General features: G+C 42.0%; 1 protein-coding gene and 1 pseudogene across 4 annotated transcripts; both read right to left on the reverse strand.

Moving 5' to 3' along the window:
* Positions 1-14,790: 14,790 nt before the first annotated feature.
* Positions 14,791-17,146, reverse strand: LOC127082924 (proline-rich receptor-like protein kinase PERK1; annotated as a pseudogene).
* A 92-nt stretch (positions 17,147-17,238) lies between these two features.
* On the reverse strand, positions 17,239-21,316 carry LOC127082925 (zinc finger BED domain-containing protein RICESLEEPER 2-like). 4 transcript variants are annotated; one of them, XM_051023151.1, is made up of 9 exons: positions 20,970-21,316; positions 20,668-20,867; positions 18,573-20,578; positions 18,403-18,469; positions 18,170-18,333; positions 18,011-18,065; positions 17,870-17,928; positions 17,574-17,681; positions 17,239-17,426 (listed from the first exon to the last, which is right to left on the reverse strand). In XM_051023151.1, exons 3-4 carry the CDS (start codon positions 19,912-19,914, stop codon positions 18,414-18,416), a joined length of 1,398 nt encoding a protein of 465 aa, XP_050879108.1. In that variant the 5' UTR covers positions 19,915-20,578; positions 20,668-20,867; positions 20,970-21,316; the 3' UTR covers positions 17,239-17,426; positions 17,574-17,681; positions 17,870-17,928; positions 18,011-18,065; positions 18,170-18,333; positions 18,403-18,413. The 4 variants fall into 4 exon arrangements, with proteins under 4 accessions (XP_050879108.1, XP_050879105.1, XP_050879106.1 ...); XM_051023148.1 differs by having other exon boundaries at positions 18,011-18,333; XM_051023149.1 differs by having other exon boundaries at positions 18,011-18,333; positions 18,573-20,867.
* Positions 21,317-21,339: the final 23 nt, after the last annotated feature.

Raw genomic sequence — 21,339 nt, forward strand, 5'->3', positions numbered from 1 at the left:
AAGCCCTCTGGCAATGGTCAGCACAAGAAGGAGGTTGAATCAAGTGGTGTGCATGCCAGAAAGGAACACGGTAAGGATCGTTACCACCCGTATGCTGCTACAGTGACTATTCCTGCTGGTAATCAACCCGTACTACAACAACATCCACCTCAACAGAGAGCACAGAAAGTTGGGTGCCAAGTGAAGAAGGGGACGACGGATCGTCAGTTTGATAAGCCATCCGTGACTTATACCCTTCTGTTTAAGAGGTTGAGGGATCTTGGGTTAGTTCGGCCGAGGATATTGGTTCCTGTAGAACTACATCGGAGGACCGCAAATTACGATGAGAACGCCAGGTGCGAGTTCCATTCTGGGGCACCCGGACATAGCATTGAGGGTTGTAGAGCTTTTAAGCATGCCGTCCAAGATTTGGTGGATTCCAAGGCCATCAGTTTGGCACCGACACCGAATGTTAATGCTAACCCTGTGCCGATGCATGGTCCTATGGGGGTGAACGTGATGTCAAAGGAAGAGAGAAAGATGGAGGAAACGAATGGGGATCAGTTAAAAACTCCAATGTCTGTGGTCCAGAGGCATCTGATGAAGAGTGGAGCTTTCCCTGGTTGTGATAACTGTTGTGCGGCTGTCGCCACAGATGGGTGTGCAATGATGAGGGAAGCGATCCAGAGAATGATGGAAGTAGGAATGGACGGTGTAATATTTGAAACACCATATCAGGCAGGTGAAACCGTCAAGGTGGAGAATGCCATTATCGCTGAGAAAGAGAAAAAGTCGTCCATTTCTTCTTACAGACAGGCCATGGAAGTGGTGAAGAATTGAGGGGTCCCAGGCTGGGGAAGAATGGTAGACATTGCGGTGAAAGCAGATAGGTTCGGGATTGGTTATCAGGAAGGCCAAGACTCATCTGGGCAAAACAGAGGACGTCGTCAACCGTTCACATTCATCGGTGCTGGAATGCTGGATCCAGGTCACACCTGTGTGGTGGGTGAAGAGATTGACAATGACTGCGAGCTTGACTCGTGGGTAAAATCGTGCGTACCAGAGAACTGGAAGGCCTCAAAGATCATCACTGTCACTCATCATGAAGAGTAATATTTCTGTTTTTCAATTCTGTTTGCATGAAAGCCATACGTTTTGCCCGAAACATAATGGTCCATTGTAAGGGCCACCTCATGTGTTTCATTTTGCAACATTTTGCATCATTAATAAATGGATGTTTTTTGTACTAAAAGCGTTGTTCCCTGTTTTTCATTTGTTTTTGCAGTTTAAAAAACTAATAAAAATGGCAATGTTTGTTTTCATTTTTCTTCCTTTTGATTTGTCTCGTTCCGACCTCAAAAGCAATGCATGAATCAATATTCATGTAGATGCGATCTCTCTCCTGATCTCATTGATAACAGTTCGGTTACACCTCTGTATGACTTCGACAATCCGATCTATCATGCCGAAGAAGAAGGCGAAGAAGATTGTGATCTGCTGGAAGATTAGCCAGGTTGTTGAAACAAGAGGAGAAGGTGATTCAACCGCACGAGGAGCGAGTTGAGATTGTCAATTCAGGCACCGAGAAGGTCAGGAAGGAAGTGAAGGTTAGGGCCGCTTTGGAGGCAAAGGTTAAGAGCAGAATGGTAGCACTGTTGAAAGAGTACGTTGATATCTTCGCCTGGTCGCATCAATATACGTCAGGGTTGGATACCGATATTGTTGTGCACTTATGCACAAGCTACCATTGAGAGCAGACTGTCCTCCAGTGAAGCAGAAGCTGGTGCTGAAAAAAGACGAGAAGGTGAGGATGTGTGTGGACTACCGAGATTTGAACGGAGCTAGCCCAGAGGATGGTTTCTCATTACCTCACATCGATGTGTTGGTAGATAATACAGCTCAGTTCTCGGTGTTTCCCTTCATGGATGGCTTTTTTGGCTATAATCAGATGAAAATGTCGCCAGATGATATGGAGAAAACAATGTTCATCACACCGTGGGGCACTTCTTGTTATAGGGTGATGCCATTCAGTCTCAAGAACGCTGGTGCTACTTATCAGAGAGCTATGGTGACTTTGTTTCATGATATGATTCATCATGAAATCGAATGCTATGTTGATGACATGATAGCAAAGTCCTAAACAGGAGAGGGGCATCCGGTAGACCGGGGCAAGTCGTTCGACCGGTTGAGACAGTTCGAACTGAGGTTGAATCCGAGTAAGTGCACTTGCGGAGTGCGGACCGGTAAGTTGCTGGGGCTTATTGTGAGCGGAAAAGGAATCGAGGTCGATCCTGCTAAAAAAAAGAAAAAAGAAAAGGAAAAAGCAAAGCAATACAAGAAATGCCTGAACCGAGAACAGAAAAAGAGGTTCGTGGTTTCTTAGGTAGGTTGAACTGCATTTCACGGTTCATATCTTATCTAACGGCCACGTGTGAACCCATTCAAGCTGTTGAAAAGAAGAGATCGAACGGTCAGGTGGAATAAGGATTGCCAAGGGGCATTGAAAAATAAAAGAATTGCAGGAACCTCCGATTTTTATACCCCTTGTGGGGGGACGACCATTAATTCCGTACTTGACAGCCCTCGAGGGGTCTATGAGGTGTGTACTGGGGCAGCATGACGAGTCTGGTCGAAAAGAGCATGCAATTTACCTTAGCAAAAAGTTTACCGACTGTGAAACAAAATATTCACTGCTCGAGAAAACTTGTTGTACTTTGGCATAGGCTGCTCGCCGACTGAGACAGTATATGCTGGTTCATACCACTTTATGGATTTCCAAGATGGGTCCGATCAGGTATTCTTTTGAGAAGCCAGCATTGACCGGACGGGTTGCGAAAGGGCAAATGATTTTTGACTGATTTTGATATACAGTATACCTCTCAGAAGGCAATCGAGAGGAGGGTATTGTCTGATTACTTCGCCCAGCAACCCATTGAGGATTATCAACCGATGAAGTTTGAATTCCCTGATGAGGACATCGAGGTTCTCAAATCGAAAGATTGTGAGGAACCGATCCCGGAGGAGGGGCCTGACCCTGAATCCGAACGGATTCTGATGTTTGATGGGGTTGTTAATGTGAATGGAAACGGAGTTGGTGTTACTTTGGTTACGCCAAAGGGATCCCACGGTCTTTTTGTTGCCCGGATAACATTTGGATGCACCAACAATGGTGGCTGAGTATGGAGCTTGCAGCCAGGGTATTGCTCTTCGGTGCGTACGTCTACTGGGGCAAAGCCTTTCTCGCTGTGTATGGGATAGAAGCCATGCTACCCGTTGAGGTCCAGATCCGTCAGTGAGAGTCCTGATGGACGTGAAATTGGAAAAGGCTGAGTGGGTAAGTACTCGGTATGAAGCGTCGAGCCTAGTTGAGGAAAAGAGGCTGGTAACCGTCATGGGGCAGTTGTACCAACAACGAGCGTGCTCTTGACCGAAAGGTACGGTCTCGTGCGTACCACGTGGGAGATGTGGTGTTGAAAAGGATCCTTCCTCCTCAGAGATCGTAGGGGCAAGTGGACACACAGTTAGGAAATCATATTCATGGTCAAGAAGGTCTTCTCTGGCAGAGCCTTGTTATTGACGACCATGGATGGCGAGGATTTTTCATCCCCTGTGAATGCGGACGCAGTTAAAAGATACTTCGTAAAAAGAGACCCGCTGGACGAAAAGAATAAAATAGTCCAGGCAAAAAAGGGCATCCCGGCGAACCAAAAAAAAAAGGGTTCGGGCAAAAATTAGGGATAAGAAGGAAAAAAAACTGTACACCCGGCAAGTCGAAAACCCCACAAGGGCGGCTTAGGAAAAAAAGGGTATCCCGGTGGACTGAAAACCCGAAAGGGCGGTCCAGGCAAAAGAGGGATTGAAACGAACAACTGCGTCTAGCATGATCGTTTGTACTTTGGTTAAGACACCTGGAGAATCCCCGGTAGAGATCGGTTGGAAACGTCTTGTTCAGAAGGCCGAAAGTGCGGAAAGTCTTGAGGACATATGGGGTGTAATCGAGTTGGAACTCGATGAGATCACGGTTTCACATTGCCATCAGGATAGATTTTCCTTTTGTGCGTAATTACCTCTTTTCAGGGATTGCTTCCTTTATGTTGTTCAGTTACGAACCACTTTTGGTTCAATCAATAAATGCATGTTCAGTCAAATAATTTTGTTTTTGTTTTCATTACCGCTTTGATTGCAAAAACATCAGTTTATTTTGATAAAGAATCTTTGCATTTTGAGGCATAGAGGTCCCTTCCAATGCATGTTCATAAGACTGAAAACCCGAAATCTTATTCGGAAGCTTGGGTGACCTAAGTGTTGAAATTTTGGCACGCATGGGGCACGTTTTTATCTAACGATCTTTTGCAGGTGCTGTTAGATATTTTCACTCACTAGCAGGTTGTGATGTGAAGCACTTTAACAAGAGATCCCCGCAGAGTCCGATCAGGGGCAAGGGATAGAAGAACATTGAAAAGACAGCAAAAAAAAGGCGACAATCCTAGAGGGTAATCAAGAAGACTCTTTAAAGTCTGAGGATTAGAGAGTTGGCCCGAATCTAAGGAGATCGATTGTCTCGAAGCCTAGAAAGCCGAGAATACAAGGTGATGAATCAGAAGAGACCGGATGAGTCTGGGAGCTCTCAAAAGTGGAAAGGTGACGCTGTGGTTGGATGGTGAATACCAGTGTTCGATGAATCGACGGGCGTTCCGTGTCAAATAAGTCGTATCTCCCCGAGCGGTTTGAGAGTGTTATCTCCCCAGCGGATTCGAGATCGTGTCTCCTCAGCAGTCATGCCTGAAGGTTGCCTCTTCCCCAGCAAGCTTGAAGATTGCCATATCCCCAACAGAGGTGTCTGTGGGTAGATTGTTCCTCAGCAGCCAGGTCTGAAGTGCTGTAATCCCCAACAGGGTTGAGTTTGCAGTCCCCCCAGCCAGGTCTGGAGTTCGCTGTAATCCCAGCAGGGTCGAGAAGAGTATCTCCCCAGCAAGTCTGAGGACTATTAGTTCCCCAGCGAGCCTGAAGGTTGCTATTTCCCCAGCGGATTCGAGAGCGGTGTTTCCTCGGCAATCATGCCTGAGATTGGTTATCTTCCCCAGCAGGGTTGAGAATGCAATCCCTGGCGAGCCTGAAGGTTGCTGTCCTCCCCAGCAGGGTTGAGAATGTTATCTCCCCAGCAAGTCTGGAGTTTGCGGTTTCCCCAGCGGAGGTTTACGTTGGTTGATTTCCTCAGCGAAGTCCCCAAGTGGATCGGGTTCAGTGAAGGTCATCCCCAGTGAGACTATCCTTTCCCCAGCAGCTGTGCTTTTCCCCAGCAGGGTGGAAATTGGAGTGATGTTGAGTTCCTCGAGCTCCCCAGTGTTGTCCCCGGAGGGGGACATTTTTTATGCATTCATCATTTAGAAAAGCATAGCATATTGCATCATTAATTGCGTAGAATCTCCATGATTATGGAGCATTACGCTGTAAAACTCATGCATCAGCATTGCAAACATAAACTAGCCCTAAGCCGTGGTTACCGTTCGAGGATCGGTTTAGCTGGTTAGTAAAGATGATACTCTAAAGAGGTTAGCATCGCGATGTTGAGTCATCTGGGTCGATTTCAGAATTGGTTTCCCCAGCATGGTTGAGAGGGTGGTGTTTTCCCAAAGTGACTCCCTAGTTGAGTTGGTTTCTCTGCCATTTCGACCCTAGTTGAGTTGGTTTCTCTGCCATTTCGAGAATGACAGATCAGCAAGCATCCCCAGCAGTGCTATTCCCCACAGAGTTGGTAGATCGAATCAGGAACCGTGTGCTCAGCATAGTGATCACTTGCTTTCCCAGCAGGAGTCTTCCTCCCCTTGCATCTGGCAGCTTGGATCATATCCCCAACAGAGGTGGATCATCTTTCAACATTTATGTAGCACATTTGCAGCGGTCGCTCCTGGCAGCATTCAGGATTGCTAAGCCCCAGAGAGGTTTATTTCCTCACTCGTCAGCGAAAGGAAAGCTTGACTCCCCCAGAGTAGCCCCCGGCAAGTGGCTGCCTTGTTTTGGCATGTGTAGATGTCATCCCTACGGTACCAGTAGGTGTCGTGTTGATCCCCGTGTGGGTCCTTCTTTTTTGGTGTCTGTAGACATCATCTTTCGATGTCCGTAACATCGAGTTTGCTTCCCATTCGTCCGTTGGCGTCTGTTCGTGGTTTCTCTTCCCATTCGTCCGTTGGCGTCTAGTCGTGGTTTCTCTTCCCATCCGTCCGTTGGCGTCTGGTCGTGGTTTCTTTCTCCCATTCATCCGTTGATGTCTGGTTGAGTTTCTCTTCCCATTCGTCCGTTGGCGTCTGGTCGTGGTTTCTCTTCCCATTCGTTCGTTGGCGTCTGGTCATGGTTTCTCTTCCCATTCGTTCGTTGGCGTCTGGTCGTGGTTTCTCTTCCCATTCGTCCGTTGGCGTCTGGTCGTGGCTTCTCTTCCCATTCGTCCGTTGGCGTCTGGTCGTGGTTTCTCTTCCCATTCGTCCGTTGGCGTCTGGTCGTGGTTTTTTTTTCCATTCGTTTGTTGACGTCTGGTTGTGTATCTTTTTCCCAGTCATCGGTAAATGTCTGGTCGTCCTTTTGTTGGTGTCGGTAAACATCATCTTTCGATGTCGGTAAACGTCGAGTTTTTTCCCATTCGTCTGTTGACGTCTGGTTGTGTATCTTTTTTTCCAGTCATCTGTAAATGTCTGGTCGTCCTTTTTTTTGGTGTCGGTAAACATCATCTTTCGATGTCGGTAAACGTCGAGTTTTTCCCATTCGTCCATTGACATCTGGTTGTGTATCCTTTTTTCCAGTCATCGGTAAATGTCTGGTCATGTATCCGTTCTTTGGTACATATCAAATCCCCAGTAGAGTCGTCGGTAAACGTCTTGTCTAGTTCCAGTTGTGAACATCTTATTCCTCCCCAGTCGAAGCCGCCATCGTTAAATGGCCTCGCTTTCCTTGATATCAGTGTATATCAAGTCGACTATTTCAAGCCGCCATCGGTAAATGGCCCCCCGCTTTCCTTGATATCAGTGTATATCAAGTCGACTGTTTCCAGCCGCCATCGGTAAATGGCCCCGCTCTCCTTGATATCAGTGTATATCAAGTCGACTGTTCCACCAGCCGCCATCGGTAAATGGCCCCGCTTTCCTTGATATCAGTGTATATCAAGTCGACTGTTCTCAAGCCGCCATCGGTAAATGGCCTCGCTTTCCTTGATATCAGTGTATATCAAGTCGACTGTTCTCAAGCCGCCATCGGTAAATGGCTTCGCTTTCCTTGATATCAGTGTATATCAAGTCGACGATTTCTTTGATCATCCCCTGCAGAGTGCAAATTCCAGGTTCTTTTGGTATTCAATCCCTGTTTACCTTGAAGGTCTGACAGTCGTTGCTCTCATCCATTCAGGTTCTCAGTTGATTGAATAGGGGCAGCTGTAGCACCTCAAATTTGCACCCCCCATTCATGCATTCATTTCATTTTTTTAGGTCATTAACATTACATTAACATTGCATATTGCATTGCATCATGGCAATCAAGCATTGGTATCAAGAGATTCGTCAGTGCAAGAAAACCAGTTTTTCCTTGAGATGGAAGCCACATGAGAATTCTAGAGAGCTTATGTGAATTAAGGTTCATTTTGAAGCTATTGTACCAAGTGTTGAAGGCTCAAAAGTCATCAGTGCATTGCCAAGTCATCTGGGGCCCATGGAAATCAACTGCAAGTCAACTGAGGGCTAGGAGATGGAGAAATGGTTTGAGACACTTAATTCATGTCCAAGAGAGGCTTATTCACCATGTCAAACATCTACCTTGAAGATTTTGAAGCCAGATCAAAAGTTTCCCAAAATGGATAGTGACCTGTAATTTCAAGTTTCCAAAAATGGCAAGTTTTTGGACCACTTTCAACTTGACTTTCCAACATCAAAGAAGCTTCAAATGAAATTTTGTCCAACATGAAAGTTGAAGATCTTTCTCTCCCATTTCCAAAAAGTCCAAGATCATGAGTATCTGATGAATGGTTGAGGAGTTATGAGCAAATGATCACCAAGTGTGCATGAAACTTCCATGAGCCAAAACTTTTGATTCAAAACTCCAATTTGAGTGCCTCTTTTTGCATAATGCTCCTTATGATTCATATTTTCCAAAACCCTCATTGCATTGCATGAAATTTATTCACATGATCATTTGGCCATGCATGTGCTTTTTGGAGGGAAAATCATGAATTTAAAATTGGTTGATCCTACAAGTTTTTTAGCCATTCCATCATGTTCATAAGCTCATTTTAAGTGAAAATACACCATGCATGCTACTGTTCACGTTCATAATGACCATGCATAGGGTGAAATTTCCAATTGTGCATAACACCTTATTTTGCATTAAACTTTCATTAGCCAAGCCTAAGCATCATTAGCAATGTGATTAAGACATGGTATAAAGCCTATAGCATAACAGAATTTTTCAGTTTTCATTGATTCTAGATCTAGATCCAATTTTTCCCTCCAATTTTTCTCTCAATCAAAATTCAAAAATTCTTCACATAACACTTGAATTTTATTGCATATTCTTGTTCCTTGATCATCATTTGGTAGGATTCAAGCATTGATTTGAAGAAATTGGTGAAGAATCAAGAAAATCCATACATGAACATGAACATGGAGTTTTGAGTTTCAGCAAGATCCAAGCCAATTGAAGCATCAATTCGTGTCTGGACTTCATAGCAAGGTTGAGGAAGGAGAACTGGAGCTGGAGAAGCCTTGAATTCACCATTTCCATTGACTGCTCTTCAAGAAGGTGAAGTTTCGAATCTCTTAATTCTTCAAACCATTGCCATGTTTAGGTAGAGCGTTTCATGCTAAAAATTCTTATATAAAATTCGTTGAAAATGGATGAATATTGGATGAGATATGAGTGTTTAAAGTTTAAGGTCAAAAAATGTTTTCATTCGATTCTCTTTATTCATGGAGTTTTAGTTGAAAATAATGGTAGATTTGTGTTCCTGGTTTCAAGACGAGTTCAACCATATATATATTGCGCATTTCTGGAAAAAATTTGAAGAACATCACTGTACAACCACCGTCTTGTTGAAGAAGACGGTGGAAACCGCCTAGGGCCACCGTCTGTGAATAGTACCAGGCGCCTCTGCGTGTAGCTTAGGGTTTCAGGTGTGTCATGCTGACTGGATGCTTGCCTGGCCATGCGATTGGTTGTGATTCGCTTGACTTCGCTTACGTGTGCGAAGACTGCATGCGTGGGAAGCCATGTCATAAGTGAAACGACTGTGTTTCAATTCCTAGCGCGCATACTCCCTTCGATTCCCAGTGGTTGCACTTTGGGATTTATTTGTTTCAGTGTGCCTTATTTTGATACGTACCTAGTTCGATTCTCTGGTCTAGCACTTTTTCAAATTACCTTCACCATTTATCGTTTCCCTCCATGTTTTCATGTGATTTCTTCATTATTTCAAATATTTTCATGTCAACTTCAAAAAATCATAACAATTTGAAAATGCATCCAATTTAATCCAAATTTTTTGCTAAATGTTCATATTGTTGTCTACTATTTTGTGGTTGTGATTTCATGATTTTATCATTTCTGGATTTTTGATTGTGGACTGTTGATTGAACATGTATGCAAATGTGACATGCTTCATTCATTCTATTGTGAAATGCTCATACATTGGCCAATTGATTTAAAATTTGGTATGCTGATTCCCAACATGTTGCATGATGTTTGAGGCTTGGTTGTGTATTTTTATCATGTTTCATCTCTGTTTTAGACACATAAACTTTTGGTGTGACAATGCGTGTCACACAATTTGATGTCATACTTGTGCATTTTCATTTCTAGGTCAAATTAGCTCTTCTGATTCCAATCTTTTGCATGATGCTTGTATTTGACATGTTGTGTGCACATAAAAATTTCCATGATTGTTTGATTATTTTCTGTTTTAATATGGAATTTTGATTCTTGATGTTCAATTGTGTGCTTTGAAATTGCCTTTGCCATATCTTGCTCATGAGTTGACTTTGCTTAATGATTTGGATTGGGTCCTTTTTAGGACATGTTCTTGCTTGAATAAATGAGCTTTATGTTGAATATTGGTTGCTGTTTTGACTTTTTGCTTCACTTTTGACCCTAGGCTTTGCCCTAGGGGTTTGAACTCACAATTTGAGCTTTGTCTTTCAGGATCAAGCATTCATCTACATGGTTGATGTTGCCTCATCATTTGAGCTTTGCTATTTGCCTTGTTTACTAACCTTTGGTTATTTTGTAGGTCCTTTGGTAGTGAATCACTTGAGTGTTTGCCTTCTATGGCTTACTTGTTGTACATATTGGGATTGTCTGACTGTTGTTAACTGTTGGTTGTTTGTCTGAATATCCTACTGATGTTTTAGCTTTTCACACAGGTACATTAGCCGCTTTTGCTCATTATTTGAGCTTTGCTTCGCTTGTGGTTGGCATACCACCTAGGTAATCATCCTCTAACTCCATGTAGTCTGGAAGCCCTGTCGTTTCTTTTGGCAGGCATTTGGCTGAAGTCCTCCTTAAGAGGCAATGTCTGTGATTGTTTATATTTGTGCCATGTACTTCAAGTCCTCCTAAGTGAAGAGGAAATTGGCAGATAGAAGGGATTTGCAATCAATCCCCTGCTATTCAGTTGAGTCTTTCATCTTGCTCGCACTACGTGCTGATGCATTTTGAATAAACACCCAAGATCCTTGTATATAGAGTCAGTCAAGTGGAGTAGAGTCCCACATTCTGGACTCCCACGTTTTCATTGATCTGAAGCTCACCCAGGCCCGGGTTAAGAGCTATGAGGTCCAATCCTCATTACCTTTTCATCTGCTAACCCTGACGGTCAATGTCAGTGGTTAAGAGCCCCAGGCACCCCCTTCCAGTTGGCTTGTTTGTCGAGGTTGATATGACCCCTCGACTAAAGCCTAGCCTTGTATGAGCCGCTTGTTTGCATATAGCGTGTGTTGTTTGATTGCTTGTTTACTCAGCATGTTTTGTTTCGTGGAGTTAGATGTAAGACCAGCGATTGGCTTTTTGTTTCCCGTCTGTTTTTGGAGTTGGAAGTAAGACCAACGATTGACACTCCATTTCCAGTTTTGGTTCTCTTGAGATTTGCTTTTTGTATCCCCATAGGTTTGCTAGACTTCGTATAGTCTCTCGTTTGCATGTTAATTAAGGTAGCACGGTTCCTTCGTCTAGGACTTTCTTTCTTGTGTGGGCTTTCCTAAAACACAAACAAACATTACTTTCCCTTAGAGCACGTTAACTCCTTCTACTACAGGTGAGTAAGTCTCCAAAGGTCGAGCATCCGGTAGATTGCGTAGTAACGTCGTTCACCTAAAAAACACAAAACAAATAGAAATAGTTTAGCCGAACTACGGCAACTCTGATTCTCATGTCCAAATGAGATACGTAGGCACGAGATGCGATGTCTTGTCGAGTTTGACTGACGACTAACATTTAATTCTTTTCTCTCGCCCTCGTTGCGATTGAGACCTTCCCTTTCTCTTGCCCTAGTTGCAATCGAGACCCTTCTGTTTTGCGTGTGTGTTTGGAGTCTGATGTAAGTCCAGCGATTGACCTTCGGTTTCCTGTTTCGTTTGTTTGTTTGGAGTCTGATGTAAGTCCATTGATTGACTATTTGTTTCCTGTTTCTTTTGTGGAGTTGGATGTAAGCCCAGCGATTGGCGTTCCGTTTCCAGTTGAGTTTGCTTTGACGTCTCAACGTCTTCTGTCAGCGTTTTGTTTCGGCGTGCGTTAGCCGAGCTACGAGTGCTCTGATTCTTCCTCTGGTTAGAGAAGATACGTATGCATAGGATGCGACATCCTAGCGAGCACGTTCCCCCGTTTCTCCGAACTACGTCGACTCTGATGTTTGTGTCTGACAAACTACGTAGGCCCAGGATGTGACATCCTGCCGAGTCCCTTTCTTCCGTCTTTCATCTGTGTTTCCTTCCAGCTTTGTGTAGTTTTTGAGCAATCTTTTTAGCAACCTTTCTTCTATTCTTTCGAGCGTGGATCCCGTCGAGTACGATGGATGCGTAGGGGTGCTAATACCTTCCCTTCGCATAACCGACTCCCGTACCTATCGATCTCTGGTCGCAAGACCATTTCCTTTCCAGGTTTACTTCGAGCGTTTCCTTTCCCTCCTTTGGGATAAATAACGCACGGTGGCAGCTCTGTGTCTTTTTCCCGCCGGTTGTTTTTCGCGTATGCGACAGTTTCAACCGTGTATCATAGGTTTTTCTTTCTGTAAACCAATTATAAAAATTGATGGTACATGGTTGTATGGAAAATACAAAGGAATGTTACTGATGGCAGTGGCACAAGATGGGAACAACAATATTTTTCCAATCGCCTTTGCCCTAGTTGAAGGGGAGACTGCTGGGGGATGGAGTTTTTTCCTAAGAAATCTTCGATTGCACGTTGCACCTCAGCCTAACTTGTCTTTGATCTCTGATAGACACCCCTCAATCATCAGTGCATATAATAACATTGACAATGGCTGGCAAAATCCTCCTTCGACGCATGTGTTTTGTATTAGACATATTGCTCAGAATTTCATGCGGGAAATCAAAGATAAGGCGTTGCGTAAGAAGGTTGTTAATGCAGGTTACGCATTATCAGAACCTTCTTTCAAACACTACCGCGAGGAAATAAGATTGTCGAACGAAGATGCGGTTCGGTGGATCGATAGTATTCCGTTGGAGAAGTGGACTAGGGCATACGACAACGGTCAGTGTTGGGGCCACATGAACATAAATCTTGTGGAATCAATGAACTCTATCTTCAAAGGCATCTGTAACCTACCAATAACCGCTTTGGTGCAAGTTGCATATTTCAGGCTTGGGGCGTTGTTTGAAACCAGATGCTCAAAATGGAGTTCAGTGTTGCAATCTGGACAATTGTTCAGTGATGCTTCAATGAAATTCATCAGACATTAAGTTGCCAAAGAAAACACACACGTGGTTACGGTATTTGACCGAACTAAAGGTTGGTTTAGTCTTGCCGAGTCCATGGATCACGATAAGGGCATGCCGATGGGACAGTACAGAGTCGAACTAGATAGAGGTTGGTGCGACTGCGGAAGGTTCCAAGCCTTTCGTACCCCTTGCTCCCATGTCATTGTGACATGCTCAAAGGTTCGAAGGGATCCACCCTACTTGCTATCTGAAGTTTACAAAGTCACCAGCCTTTCAAATGTTTATAAAATTAGTTTTTCGGTAGTGGCAAAAGAGGATTATTGGCCAGAATATCAAGGGGACATCGTTTGGCACAACAAAGTTATGCGAAGGAAGAAAAAGGATCGCCCTAACAGCACCCGGATTCGAACCAAAATGGATACGGCGAACAAAATGGTTAGACTATGTAGTTCATGCCGTCAACCAGGTCACAATCGTAATAACTGTCCTAGTGTTGGAACGAGCACAACCAGATAAACTCAGATGTACCTCTGTTGTTATATATGGAAAACTAAATTTATTTCAAAGTACCTCTGTTGCAATATATAGAAAACTAAATTTACTTCATAGTAGACGTCTGTGACGAAAAGACAGTTGTTCATAAAAAATAACACAAACAATTAAAACAACTAGAATACAAAAACTATGTGATTACAACCATCAAAACAATTTTGAACATGTAATGCATCATCCTACGAGCGTCTTGATCGGTCTTAATATCCACCCATTCGCGCATTTCTCCGTGTTGGTTGAACGTGGACACAAGCCATTGTATTCTTCTAATCCGTTCACCCTATCCGATTTCTCCCTCTAACCAACTGTACAACGTCCGATTAAGACGTTCAAACGTATATGTGTTCAAAAGTTGAACCTGTATCGGAGCCGCAACGGCAGAAAATATTACATCAGCATTTCGTTTCTGAATGTATGCAGAAATTGTTGAAACAAAGAAAATTGAAATTGATGGTTGAACTAGACTAGGAGATGAATTTGAGTGAAAATAATTGTATGCAAGGTGTGGTATTTATAGAGACAGAACATCTATTGGACAAAACACGTGGGTGCCAGATGAATTGGCGCGCCCACATGACCATCACAAGCAGGCGCCACATGAATTGGCATCCACCATGCAAAATGCACTCAGGTGCCAGAGGCATTGACGCCTCCTCATAAGGGTCAATGCATGTGCGTCAATGCTACTGACGCCTCCTCTTGTTGGTATGGGGGTGGGCCAATTCATCTGACGCATCCTCTACCAAACTTTGTTATTTTGGTATTTTTTTTTTAAAAAAATGGTTATTTTAGAGAAAAGAAAATTGAAATTTTTGGTTATTTTGAAAAAAAAAATCTATATAAGGTGTGATTTTTACTATTTTCAATAAAAATATCACAAACATATAATATTTTACTACATATACAATTTTTTCACTCTCTAAACAACATTTAAATATATTTGTCACATTTTTATTGAAAAATAGTAAAAATCACGTTTAAAAATTTGTATCTAAGTTTTCTCCTTAAACTTTATCTCTTGATCACTTTTTTCCTCAACTCATCATTGATCAAATTATCTTTATATAGTTATATCTAGGGGTGGACATCGGTTGGGTTGGATCGGTTTTCGGGCCCAAATTCCCAATCCGACCTAACCATCGGTTGGAAAAAACATAACCAAAACCGACCGGTTTGCAATTCGGTTATTTTCGGTTTCGGTTTTGTTCGGTTCGGTTTCATAATGCGGTTTATTCGGTTTTAAAAATAATTGAATTCATTCCAAAATAAACCCAACACAAGTGGATTTTATCTAGGAAATAATGTACCATTCCTAGTGAAAACATTGAAATCGCAAACTCGCTCCAACCGATTTCTGTCGCAACTTGAGCCGCCACCAAGTTTCCTATAACAGAAACAAGGTTAACAGGGTTTGCTACCACTGATAGAAACCTCTTTTCAGTAGGTAAACTTTGAGAACAATGGTCTTGTACTCACCAAAAACAAACATGGTAGCTCTGAATCCACCTTTCTTTCTCTTCCATTCAGCAAGAAGCTTGAGCTATTCAGTCTCCTCTTGATATGCCTGCAAAACAAAAAAATTTGAATTGTAGCTCTGAATCCACCTTTCGTGAGAACTGTAGACACTGCTGTGTCCAGGTCTTACTCCTTCATTAAGATCTGCTAGTGACACGTCTCCTTCTAAGGCACGCACAACCTACGGTTTGTTCCATTATTAGACCCAAAAAGATGCTTACATATACAAGGAACTCAGAATGGAAAGTAAGACCTAGGTTTGATTTTACAGTAGCAGCACAACGAATGATAGTTTTTCTTCTTAAAAAGACAGTTCAAAAGGAATGGAGTGCAGTAATAAATGATAGAACAAATTATTCACTTTACCTGGCTCATCCTTGGTCGACGCTTTGCTGAGTGGCGTGTGCAAGCTGCAGCACATGCTACCATACGTGTCATCTCACTAGGGTCAAATTCATTCTGAAGTCTTGGATCAATCAGAGAATCTAAATTATTTTCTTCTAAAGCACGCATGAGCAAAGGCCTAGCCTGTGATGACAATGAAAGATGAATAAAGTTAAGGGCCACTCTATGTCATCTTGTTCTCTTCCAATAAAAGAAATATTACACAGAAAACTCTTTATTTCATAATATATTATAAATGACTGAATTTTCAGTTGCAAATTATATTTAGCCCTCAAGAAAAGAGGAGGATGGTAACATGACACTTACCCATTCCACCAAACTATCATCCATGTAAGTCTGATTTTTATCAACCGGTCGACGTCCAGTTAATAGCTCAAGGAGCATGACTCCATAAGAGAAAACATCTGATTTGTCTGTAAGTTTTCCACTTGCTGCATATTCTGGAGCCAGATACCTGTAAGAAAGCAGTAATTGATAATTCATGAGTTTAGCATATCAGAACTGATATTTTGACACAAATTTAACAACTAATTTCAACAACAATTTGATTGGTTAACGCAGTTCTAAACCACCATATAGCACATTTCATGCCCTTTAATGCATTAATTCAATCTACCATAAACAATAGCAGATTAGAAAATACATTTCTTGCAATATCCAAATTTTGAGAGGAAGGGAATAAATTAGTTCTTACCCAAAAGTCCCCATCACTCGAGTAGAAACATGAGTGTTGAGATCGGAAGCAATCTTTGCAAGACCAAAATCAGCAACCTGTTAATAGAAATTTGACACTAAATTATAACTAAAATCCACACTTCATATTACACAATTATTGCACAGAACTTCTTAGGACATTTTAAATGGAGCATCACCACTGCTGCAAGGAAGATATATTAAAGAGCATACCTTTGCTTCAAACTTAAAATCGAGAAGGATGTTAGCAGCTTTAATATCACGATGAATGATCTTAGGATGACCTACACAAACAGATAATTACAATAAACATTGAGTTTGACAAAAACTAGCTTTGCTGAAAAAATTACAGTCAAGTACAGAGCATACAATCTTCATGAAGATAAGCAAGTCCTTTTGCAGATCCTAAAGCAATTCGCAATCTTGTTGGCTAATCCATCGTTGGTCGTCCATTTCCTGCCGTTAAAAAATAATCATAAGAATTAAGAACACTTCTGGCATAAGCATTGTGCTACACAAAAGAATGACAAAAAAAAATACCATGTAAATGAAATTCCAATGTATTGTTGGGAACAAACTCATAAACAAGTAGCCTCTGAAACCCGGTGCTGCAGTATCCAACAAGAGAAACAAGATGTTTATGATGAACACGGCTAATAATCTCTACTTCAGCTTGAAATTCACGTTCTCCTTGTCCACTTCCAGCTTTCAGCTGCTTAACAGCAACCTCTTTACCATTAGGGAGAATACCTCTATGAACATATCCAAATCCACCTTGTCCAAGGAGGTTAGCATCAGAGAAGCCATCCGTTGCGCGCGCCAACTCCTCGTATGTAAACGTACTCTTCGCAGTGCTAAATGCAAGGCCTGGAGAAGGAGGTGGAAGTAGTTCGCCGCCTGAATAGTTTGAGCCGGTACCACCACTGCTGCTCATGAGAGGAGGCAGTGGCGGAGCAACATGAGAAGGCGGTCGTGATGGAATTGGAGCAGGAGGTTGTGGTGGCTTCATTGAGGCTACATGATCTGAAGGAGGGTGAGAATTATGTTGCCACTGATTTGGAGGACCACCATAAGGATCAACTGCACAATATATACCATTATCATTCACTCTTTTGAGTGGCATCTTAAACTAGTGGAAATAATGCATCATGCTTGTGAAAATAGAAAACAGAAAGTTACCTGCATATGTGGGCCAAGGGATGCTTCCACAACCTCTGGCAGTACAGTGTAGTTCCCATCAATATAATGCAAACGAACCTGAATGTTGCTGCTCCCCACCTGAGAAACTGGCAAGGGGTGTTGCAGACCAGAAGTTCGGCGACAGAGGTCCATAACTACTAGAAAAAGAACCTTGACCTGCATTACTAGTGCTTTAAAACCTCAAGTGAAATAACAGTTCAACTGCTGTAAGCAAAGGAATGAATTGCCATGGTTTCCAAACATTTATGTCAGTCACAAATAACAAAAATAAGATATTTTAGGCAAGTTGTAACTAAGTTATACCTCTTCAAAAGTATACCCCTGACCTGCATTTCCAGTACCAAATCTTGAACGCCCTAGAGACTGTTCTTCACCTCCTCTTGACCTAGGCACAAGCTGAACTCGTCCTGTCTGATTTTCATCTCCAGGATGTCACTGTCCTTCAAGACTTGAGCAATCTTTGAATAAATAAAACTTCAACCAAACACATGCATGATCCATCAAGCATACATGACATGAAAATGTGCAGAAATGCACATGCACGCAGATTATGAACAGTTAACTAATCTTATAAAAAGTTTACTAATCTTAAATCATACCTTGGTGCGAACCCAACACACTCAATGGAACTTGAATGAGAAGGCACAGAACTAACAACCTGCCAATAGGATATAAGGTTTCTTAGAAATCAGGCAGAAAGCTAAATTTATATGCTCAAACGTCTTGGTTAGTGGTATTACACAGGCAAGAGAACATTACACAGGCCATCTCCTCAAGTAACATCATCCCAGTATACTGCACCACCAAAAACAGATTAGCATAACATGCAGTATTCAAACTCAGTTTGTAAGCTTGAGCACAAATGCAAAAGAAATACAAGTGACATTATGTTTGTGTACTTCGGTAAGAACAATTGCATAAGCCCAAGACAACGTGCCTGATGACCAGCAAACGCAGTAGCTACTGAAACGGTTCCATCCTTAGTTTCAAAAAATGACTCCAAAAAAGAAAGGCTTGTCTTATTGAATCACAAAGTGACTCCAAAATATTCAAAAATTCACAGCTGCAAATCAAATCAAATCAGTATAGTTAAACCAATGTAAGACATAAAACAAAACTATATTTTTCATACCTAGGCGAGAATTAAACAGGCCCAGCCTGTGTAGGAGCAACTGCTCCACCAGTAGCTACTTGAAACTCTACAAGTTGTTTAAACATACGTTAAACATATAGCAAGAGGCTTAATTTTAACAAATATTTAAAATAATGTTAAAAGAGACAAAGTTTTCATTAATAACGTACCTGAAACAATTGATTCACTAATCTCATATTCTTCAGTCATATTAAGGACATTTAGATCATTGTCAGAAGGCTTCAACCAGTTTTGAGTACATATAAGCGCTTCGACCATATCTGGACTCAAAGAGCTCCTATAGATATCTAAAATCCTCCCCCCCGTGCTAAAAGCACTTTCTGAGGCTACACTAGAAACAGGTGTTGCCAACACATCCCGAACCAAGGTTGCTAATATAGGATAACGGGTGCAATTTTCCTTCCACCAATTAAGAATACTAAAATTTTCCCCCTCCCCGCAACAAGGGTCACCTAAGTACTTCTCTAGTTCATTTTCATTTTCAATTGTGTCTTTTTCCTTCAGATGTTTCTTAAAAGCATTAGCCCTTGTAAAAGGTGATGGTTCTTTTGGTTGGGAAGATGCTTCTCCAAGGGAAGTGCTCCCTGGTGCACTTAAAGGACTAGCCCCAACATTCTTATCATGATCAGATTTATGCCAATTATATAGTTTAAACAAACTAGTTTTGACACATTCAATATTTTTCTTGGCAAGGTCACTAGAATGCCCATACATATCATTAAAAGACCACTCAATATAGTTAAACTTAAACCTAGGATCAAAGATCACTCCATAGTAAAGAAAATGATTCACTTTTCCCACATCCCCCCAATACTTATCATATTTAACCTTCATATGTGAAATCATTGGAGCCACATAAGAATTCAAGTTAAATGAAGCTTCTTGAAGCTCACACAAAATTGAAGACAAGTTATGAAAAGCTAAATGCAAGGACACTTCTTGCGAAGTTGAAAACACTTTGGTTGCCTCATAGAAGGTTTGTAAGAAAACCACAAAAGCCCTAACTTTTTTCCAATCCTGAGAACCGGGTGGACCGGTAAGGAGGTCAAAATATTCGATGTATCCAGGATCCTCATCAATCATATTGTCAAATGCAGCTTCAAACTTTTCAGCAGCATCCAACATTAGGTAAGTGGAATTCCACCTTGTAGAAACATCAAGACAAAGTTTTTTTTTACAAGTTATGCCCGCAAGTTCAACACACTCCTTAAACTTCATAGCTCTTTGTGGAGAAGACCTTACAAACCTAACAGCAGTGCGAACTGATTCAATAGACCCTTCATGTTCTTTTTCACCATCTCTCACTACCAAGTTCAAGACATGGGCAGCACACCTCATATGCAAATAATCACCTACACCCAGTAAAGCATTCTTGCTCTTAAGTCTTCTATCCAAATAACTCACAGCCACATCATTTGCTGTTGCGTTATCCAGGGTAATTGTAGACACTTTCCTAAGCCCCCATTCCCTCAAAACGTCCTCGACTTTCATGCCAATGGTATCACCTTTGTGATTTGGAACTAAAGAGAAACTAATAATTTTTTTTGGTACTTCCAAGCAGTGTCAATGAAGTGTGCAGTGGTGGCCATATAACTAAGGTTTTGTATCGAAGTCCAACAGTCTGTGGTTAGTGCAACCCTAGTACAATCAGATTTAAAAAAGGCTTTAAGACGTGACTTTTCAGCTAGGTAAAGCTGAAAACAATCCCTAGCAACGGTCCTCCTAGTAGGGATAGCCATTTGGGGTTGCAATTGTTTACACATTTGCTTAAAACCAACACCCTCAACCACTCTAAAGGAATGTTCATCAAGGATAACAAAGGTATTAATGGCCTTCCTACAGGCTGCAGCATTAAACCTTTGACTAGTTGGAACTAAAAACCCACCCTCGCCGCTTACAAGGTTTGTCTGATTGGGGTCTTTCAACAAAAGGGCAGGGTTTTTGTAACACACTTTCGAGTGAGCTAGCATGTTAGAAGTACCATGTGTTTTAGGGTCACATCGGTACCTTTTATGACAGTGTTTACACGCGGCTATAGGTTCAGGCTCATCCGGTAAAATGTTAAACTCTTCCCAAACCGTAGAAGTTTTTCTACTACCACTAGCATTAAGTTTCCTTTTTCGAAGTGGAGGGAGTGCAGTACCAGCAGCTGCTCCTATAATTCATACATTTAAAAATGACAGCATAACATGTATCACTTATTAAACAAACACTCAGTATAAAAATGACAGGTGATGGCATTACCTTGACTCACTCCTTGATCTACAACTCCGCTAGGAACTCCAACTCCTTGCAAGCTAGGAACTCCAACTCCTTGCAAGCTACTTTTGTCGCGCTCCATTGGCGGCAGGACTCATCCAACTCCTTGATCTAACAAGCTCGGTGGTGATTTGTGGTTGAATAATGGACGGCGACGGTTCTTCGTTAAACGATGAAACCACGAACTAGCATCAACCGAAAAATTGGAAGGTAGAAAGAGTTAGTTCTTAAACGATGAAACCACGAACTGGAAATTGAAAGGATGAACCCTAGAATCAACCGATTACCTGAGAGAATGATGAACCCTAGCGGAGTAACGTTGCTGTTTGTGCGTATGAATCTCACGAAGAAGTGGAACTAATGAATTGAGATTTGAGACTGAGAGAGAGTCTTGGTTTTTTGTTAGTTCTCTGTGGATACATCGAATATTTTGTGCGTATGAAAAAGTGAGATTCATACCACATCTCTAACTATAGGAATGAACCTTAGATTTCTGTTTAGATTGGGCCTAGCCATAAAAATAACCTTAGATTCGGTCGGATTCGGTTTCCGACGGGCCCAAAACCAATCTCCGAATCCGACCGCACAAACCCGTAAAAACCTCTTGCTACTTTCCAACCTAACCCACCAACCGACTAAACCCGAACGGTGTCTCAA

This window comes from Lathyrus oleraceus, chromosome 5, assembly GCF_024323335.1.
Source record: "Lathyrus oleraceus cultivar Zhongwan6 chromosome 5, CAAS_Psat_ZW6_1.0, whole genome shotgun sequence".
Classification (NCBI taxonomy): domain Eukaryota; kingdom Viridiplantae; phylum Streptophyta; class Magnoliopsida; order Fabales; family Fabaceae; genus Lathyrus; species Lathyrus oleraceus.

What these genes read in the sequence shown, in the direction of transcription:
- LOC127082925 (XM_051023151.1), bottom strand. Translation starts at nt 19,914, where the DNA reads ATGAAAGTCGAGGACGTTTTGAGGGAATGGGGGCTTAGGAAAGTGTCT. An exon ending in TAGTGAATCAATTGTTTCAG is followed by an intron (nt 18,470 to 18,572) that starts GTACGTTATTAA and finishes AACAACTTGTAG; the next exon opens with AGTTTCAAGTAGCTACTGGT.